This window comes from Gracilinanus agilis, chromosome 3 (genome assembly GCF_016433145.1).
Source record: "Gracilinanus agilis isolate LMUSP501 chromosome 3, AgileGrace, whole genome shotgun sequence".
In the NCBI taxonomy this organism is placed as follows: domain Eukaryota; kingdom Metazoa; phylum Chordata; class Mammalia; order Didelphimorphia; family Didelphidae; genus Gracilinanus; species Gracilinanus agilis.
In genome coordinates, this window is record NC_058132.1 from 394186900 (window position 1) to 394194506 (window position 7607).

Consider the following 7607-nt stretch of genomic DNA (forward strand, 5'->3'; position numbering starts at 1 on the left):
TATCCATACTCTTTTAACAGAGTTCACAATGCCCTTGGTACCAAAATGGCCATTTTTATGCACAGATTGGCAAATTTGTTAATAAAAACTTCTAGGGAGCAGAGGTTTTCCTTCAGAGGACACCCATATTCCACTAATCTGTTTAGATTTAAATTTTTGTGTCCATTTTTTAAATTCCTTTTCATTATAGGAAGGTGATAAATTTAAGTCATCAGTGGTTATTAATGTTAAAATTAATTCAGGCCCTTCTATGGCCTCTAGCTTTGCAGAAGTATCTCCCTAGTCATTTCCCCTAGAGAGAGAGTCAGTTCCACCTGTATGGGCAGAGCAATGAACTACAGCTAGGGCTTTGGGTAGCTGGAGAGCAGAAAGGACTTCATTAATAATTTTTGCATTATCTATAGATTTTCCAGCTGTGTTTAAAATCCTCTCTGAAGCCATAATATACCCACTGAATGTCAAATTCCAAATGCATAACTAGAATCTGTATAAATTGTTGTCTTTTTTATCTTTGACAATTATACAGGCATGTTTTAGGGCTATAAGTTCTGCACTTTGAGCACTTATTTTTGAGGGCAGTGAAGCTGACCACACAGTGGCAAATTCTGTGACTACAGCAGTGTAGCATATGCCATCCCTCATAAAAGAACCATGAATTAAGACTAGATCTGGATTGTCTAAAGGAGTATCCAGGAGATTATCTTGAGGCTTTTCAGCCATGGACACTAGTTTTTCACAACTGTGTGATGGTTCTCCTGAGACTGGTAAATAAGGAATCAAGGTGGCAGGATTTATTGTTGTACAAAGTTTTAAAGTAATATTTTCATTATTTAATAAGGTTATTTCATACCTTGTACTTCTTTGATCAGAAAATGCCTGTGTTCTATGCCTTAGCAACAATGCTTCTAGTTCCTGTAGGCATATAATTATTAATGGGCATCCCAATACTAGATCGACAGTTTTTGTTACTAATAAAGCTGTAGCAGCTACATCTCTTCTAAGACATGGTGGTGTTCCTGAAGCTACTGGGTCCACTTGGGCTGAATAATAAGCAATTGGATGCTGATGAGTTCCTAAAGTTTGAGTTAAAACACCTGAAGCTACCCCTCTCCTCTTATGTACATACAAAGTAAATGGTTTGTTGTATCTGGGATGCCTAGAGCAGTGGCAGACAGGATAGCCTATTTTAAATTTGACAGAGCTGATCAAATTAACAAAAAAGCTAGTGGAAATATTAATAACTTTTGAAAAAGTTGCAGGTATGAAATAAACCCACATAAATCATCACCATTCCTATATATTTCCAACACAATTAAGTAGCAAGAGTTAGAAAGATAAACTCCATTTAAAAATCAATCTAAATAATATATTTGGGAATCTACTTGTCAAGAAAAATTCAGAAATTACATGAACATAACTATAAATTACTTTTCACATAAAACTGGATAAATAATTGGAAAAACATTAATTATTCATGGGTAGGAGGAGCTAATAAAATAAAAATGTCAACCCTACAAAAATTTACTTATTCAATGCTATACGTATCAAACTACCAAGAAATTTTTCATAGAATTGGAAAAAAAGTATTACAAAAGTCATCTATAAGAATGAAAGATCAAGAATATCAAGGGGGAATTAATGGAATAAATATGAGAGGGATGGAAACCTAGCAGTACCAGATTTCAAACTGTACTGTAAAGCAGTGGTCATCAAAATAATATTGTACTGGCTAAGAGATAAACTTGGAATAAATGAGAGCAGCAAGAAAATGTTTAATAAACCCAAAGATCTCAGCTTTGGGGACAAGAACCCACTATTTGACAAAAACTGCTTGAAGAATTAGAAATCAGTATGGAGAAAATCAGGTTTAGACCAACATCTCACACCCTATACCCAGATAAATTAAAAATGACTAAATAACATAAATATAAAGAGGGAAATTATAGACAAATTAGGTGAACATAGAATAGTATACCTGTGAGATCTATGGGAAAGGAAGAAATTTACAACAAAGCAAGAGATAGAGAAGATTACAAAATGTAAAATGAATAATTTAAAGTATATTAAATTAAAAGGTTTTGCACAAACAAAACTAGTTCAAAAAAATCAGAAGGAAAGCAACAAATTGAGAAAAAAATTTATAACAAAATTCTCCAACAAATGTCTAATTTCCCAAATATATAAGGAACCAAGCCAAATGTTCAAGAAATCAAGCCATTTTCCAATTGACAAATGGTCAAAGGATATGACTAGGAAATTTTCAGATGAAGTTATAAAAACTATCAATAATCACATGAGAAAGTATTCTAAATCACCCCTAGTGAGAGAAATACAAATAAAACAACTCTGAGATAGACCTAGCAGATTAGCCAATATGATAGTAAAGGAAAATAATAAATGTTGGAGGAGATTCAGCAAAATCAGGACACTAATACATTGCTGACAGAGTTGTGAATTAATCTAACTATTCTGTAAGGCAATTTGGAATTATGCCCAAAGGGTTTTAAAGGATTGTATGCCATTTGATCCCTCAATACCACTACTGGGTTTGTACACCAAAAAAAAAATAATGAAAAATATTCGTAAAAAAATATTCATAGCCATGCTCTTTGTGGTGGCAAAAAACTTGAAAATGAGGAGGGGGTGTCCCTCGATTGGGGGAATGATGGAAAAAAATGACGGAATACTATTGTGTCTTAAGGAATCATGATGTGGAAGATTTCTATATGAATTGGAAGAACCTCAATGAACTGATATAGGGTGAAATGAGTAGAACCAAGAGAACATTGTACATAGAAAGTGAAGCATTGTGAAACTATGCAAAGTAATGTACTTTACACCCAGTAGCAATACAATAATCTAGGATACTCCTGGATTTATAAGAAAGAATGTCATCCACATTGAGAGAAAGAACTATGGGGATAGAAACATAAAAGAAAAACATAAACTAAACTATTATTTGTTTGGCCAAATTTGTTCAACTTTTTATAGTATAGTACAGTGATTCCTAAACTGGGTGCCACCGCCCCTGGTGGGTGCTGCAGCAATTCAGGGGGCCATGGATGGCCACAGGTGCATTTATCTTCCCTATTAATTGCTATTAAAATTTTAAAAAAAAATTGATTTCCAGGGGGCTAAGTAATATTTTTTTCTGGAAAGGGGATGGTGGGCCAAAAAAGTTTGGGAACCACTGGTATAGAGGTTTCAGCATTATTTTTGGATGTGGGAGTAAGAGGAATTTATGTGAAATTATTAGGGTATAAAAAAGCATGAATAAAACTTTAACTTAAAGCAGAAGTAATAAGAAATAGATTCAATCTATCTCTAAAACTTTATTCAATCTCTAAGTCCTAGAGATCCTGGGTAGGTGTTGAATAGTTTTAGGAAACATGTAGTCCACATTCTTTTCCAAATAGCACCTGCATCATCATTTTAAAACATCAAATATGATATTTTTATCTTTTAAAAGATTTATTGAATTTCTAGCTTTCGAAAAGGAGTGCTCTCTCCAACACAGCAATGTGCATTTTTTAAAAACTAAATTGAATGGGGGAACTGCATATACAGTGAAAAAGCTGATTGTTAAATATATGTACAATAAAAGTTCACCTACATTACATAGAACAATTATGATAAAGCAGGTTTGGATATAACACCTCTGCTGAAACTCTAATGCTTCTTTAGTTAATCACTTAGAAACATGTACTAGGTTTGCCTTTGACAATTGTCAATTCCAGCCTAAATTAAGTTTTTTAATTCTTAACTTTATCTTAGTTCTGCTATGCACTGAAATGGGGGGAAAACAAAAATACTTTCAATTGCCAGCATTTAAATAGTATATTAACTGATGGAAGTCAATGAACAAATATAGAATTTTAAATACATAACCACCAAGCATTATATCACTTTACAAAGTAGAGAAATCAAATATGAATAAATCAGATTTTTAGGTAGGCAATTTTTGATTTACAAGTCTTTAAAGGTATATTAGTCTTGAATTAAAAAATTTAACTTGTCTTGTGGAATGCCAATCATAGTAGACTAGCCTAATTGATTGTTATTAAACACTATCAACATTGGAATAATCTTAATACTGACCTTCTGGGAGCTATTCTAATTTGGGGGCATTATGCATGAAATACCATTAAAAAATTTGTAATTATATACAGACATCATTATCAATTTCCATTAAAGATACATGAAGACAATATTTTATACTAAAAAATTGGCTTTACTGTAAATATGCTAGTTTACAGTACACATTTCTGGTCACAAATCAATTTTCTAGCTAAATATTTCTACAGAGTAAATAAAAGGTTGTCTCCAGGTCTGTTTAAATTAACCTGACACTCACATAGCAGTAAAGGAAATACTATAAAAGTTAATTGTTATGTGTGAAGCTTGATTAGTTACTTGTTCAGTTTATGGTTTCTTCAAATGAGTTTTCTATTCATATAAAGTTCACAAATCAGGTTTTTTATCTATCCCCAAACATTCAAAGAGGGGGAATCTATATTACCTTCACCCCAAGCACTGCCAAATCATGCATTTGATGAGGTAAAGAAATGAAAATTAATAAGATTCCCCACAAAAAACAGTTACACCAAGAATACTGTATCACTACACATTTTATTCAAAAGCCCATTTTGTTTTGTCTTTTAGAAAAAAAAATTCTCATTATGAACTTTGTTTAGTCAATCAACTACCAGACTTTTTAGCAGACATACAGTAAAAATTACATGGCTCAGTATCTACCAGATCTTTCATAATCTCTTGACTGCCTCCTATCACGCACCCTTCCACCACTAAGACTGGCACCACCATCACCTCTGCTGCCTCTGCCACTGCCTCCACCACCACACGCCCAGGATCTCTTGATCGCTTTCTATCACTTTTCCTTCCACCACCGCCACCTCCACCACCACACACATGATCTCTTGATCTAGAAAGAAATTCACGAGATCTTGATCGGGACCTATTCTTCTTGCGACGACGCTCATACAACTCCCACTGTAGTTCTCTAGAAATGGGTTTCAGATGCATAAAGTTACAGAAGCCTCCTCTCAAACATTCTCCGTTTTCATATTGGTGACAGCAAGCTTCTCTGAAGTCAGTCACAGGTGAAAGCTCTGCATGAATTGGCTTTCCATCAAACCAGCGATTGCTTAAGTCAATGACAGCCTTTTCTGCATCTTCTTCACGGTGAAACTTTACATATACGTTTCCTACAAGATGATCCCCAAGGTTATCACAAACATTCATCTCCTCAACTTCGCCATACTTTTCTTCCATTTCTGTAAAAACCTCCTCAAAAAATTCATCATAGAGTTCTTGCATTTCGACATCACTCACTGCACAGTTCAAACTGTCAGCAGACTGGGAAGAGTTTTGAGGGTTACGGTAAATGTTCAAGAGGACAATAGTCTGGCTAAAGGTTGGTTTATTGTGCAACCTGGAACATCTGTCTCCATGACGACAAGCTCCAATTCTGAAATAAAATGAACAGTTTACTTTGTCTTTTTCTGTGCCGAAAATGGAGGCCAAATACTCAGCCATTTCCCACCTGTTACAGCTGCTGCCACCACACCCGGACACTTGCCGAAAATATGATTTTTAAGGAACAATATTAAGTTTCTTTGGCCTCGAAGATCTGAAAAATAAAGTGGGGGGGAGGATTTTGAAGTTAATAAATATTTATATAATGCCTATTATGCAGAAAGCATTATGCTAGTTGTTCTTTCTAAATATTATCTCATTTCATTTTCAAAACAATCTTGTAAGAAAGTAGGAAGAAAGATAGACATGAATGCATTCAATTTGTTTAGCCCTCTGCATCTCTCTGACCAAAACTTTTTAACTCTATATTTGCTGTTATTGGAAACCTAAAATAAATAAAATCATGTAAAGGCATGTCATTAACATATGGAACTTTAAAAAGATCACTTGAGCCAGAATCAGGTGTTTGAAAGTCATATAATATGCATTGTAATCATTTTGTGAAATTGTTCAATTATGAGTGGGGTATTTTTGCTTAATTTTTTAAAAGGAGAGTCCATTATCTTTTTTGTTTAGTGGGGAGATTTTCTTTACTTTCTTTTGGTTTTTGGATTAGTCTATTTAAGGAAGATTTTGATAATATTTGACTTCAATACTACACTAATTTTAGAATTAGGCACAAATAATTTCATATTTTTTATTGTTTTAAGTTTGCTTTTTCCAAGGAAACTAAAATATTTTCAAACAAATTAGCTTCCAGATACAGAATAGAGACAAATTTAAGAATGATAAATTTTAGCTCTTCTTTACTCTTCTTCATATAAGAATTCTCCATACAATATTTGATATTCTTCCTCTCCTCCCTCAAAAGATCATTGTAATATATTTGCTAAATTCTCCTGTGTGAGATGAAGACTATGTTAGGGTAATGGTACTCATTTATTAAAAATATGGAGAGATATTGGAAATCTTAAATCACTTTAGCAAATAGTAACTGTGCTAATATAATATATATACACCTCCTGTTCTATTTTAACCATACTATGTATTTTAAGTCCTTAAATAGTGCTCATGGCTCAGCAATCTGAGAAAAAATGAATTAGCATTAAAAGGCTAGCAGGTAAATACAAATAGATAGTTTGTTTTGGAAGATTAACTAGTCAACTTAGGAGAATGGTATTTTATTTATTGAATTACTCAGTAGAGTATTGAACATACTTTAGTTTTTGTAAATAATTGTTTTTCAAGTCCTGAGTTGCATTTGAATTATTTGTTAATTCATGAATTTAATTATAACTCTCCTTTTAAAAAAAAAAACACCTTTTCCAAAGTGCTATTATCCATCAACAAACCACATAAAAGCAAAAACAAAAACTGTCATTCATGAAACTTAAATAACCTTAATTTATTGGTGTTGTATTTATTCGCTTATATGTAGTTGTTTATTCATTGATTTTTGTTATTATATTCAACATAAAAACAAAAAAATTATTTAAAGACAAAGATTGCTTATTTTATTTATTTATTTTTTGTCATTGTATCCCCAAATGTCTGGCACAATGCTTTGAATGTAGTTAGAACTAAATAAAAGTTTAACAAAATATTTAATTCAATAGAAGGTATGCCTGTGGCAAAGCATCAATTAGAATAGGTCCATTCCAGTTTAAAAGATCACTGGAAGGGTGGAAGAAAATGTGTCCATTGTTTGAGAGCCACTCTAGATATTATTTCAGATTATAACCAGAATTTTTCAGTGATGGATTTTTTGGGCCCAGCAATTCTCAAAAATATTCTACCAAGTCCTAGAAAGGTTTGATATATCTTAATGAAGAGAGGAATAACACTGATGAAATCATAAGTAATCAGAATAGTGAATTACTACTGAAGGAACTACTAGTATTTTAATCCTTACTTTGGAGCCAATAAGACAAATTGAACAATATTCAGTAACAGCCACCATCTAATACCCAGTAAGAAAAGAGTTTAAATTCTATTGAAACTTTTTTCTGAATTCAAACCTAAGATAATATACCTTGATGCCTCAAATTCAGTGTAAAGGATAATAAAGGAAGAATATCATAACAGCAATGCTGTATTTTTAAGTCTAATAA

At 32.7% G+C, this 7607-nt stretch overlaps 1 protein-coding gene across 1 annotated transcript; it reads right to left on the reverse strand.

Moving 5' to 3' along the window:
• Nucleotides 1–4744: 4744 nt before the first annotated feature.
• LOC123239564 (splicing factor U2AF 35 kDa subunit-like) lies at nucleotides 4745–5556 on the reverse strand. Its single transcript, XM_044666834.1, has 2 exons — nucleotides 4905–5556; nucleotides 4745–4827 (listed from the first exon to the last, which is right to left on the reverse strand). The coding sequence occupies exons 1-2, from the start codon at nucleotides 5554–5556 to the stop codon at nucleotides 4745–4747; spliced, it is 735 nt and encodes a 244-aa protein (XP_044522769.1).
• Nucleotides 5557–7607: the final 2051 nt, after the last annotated feature.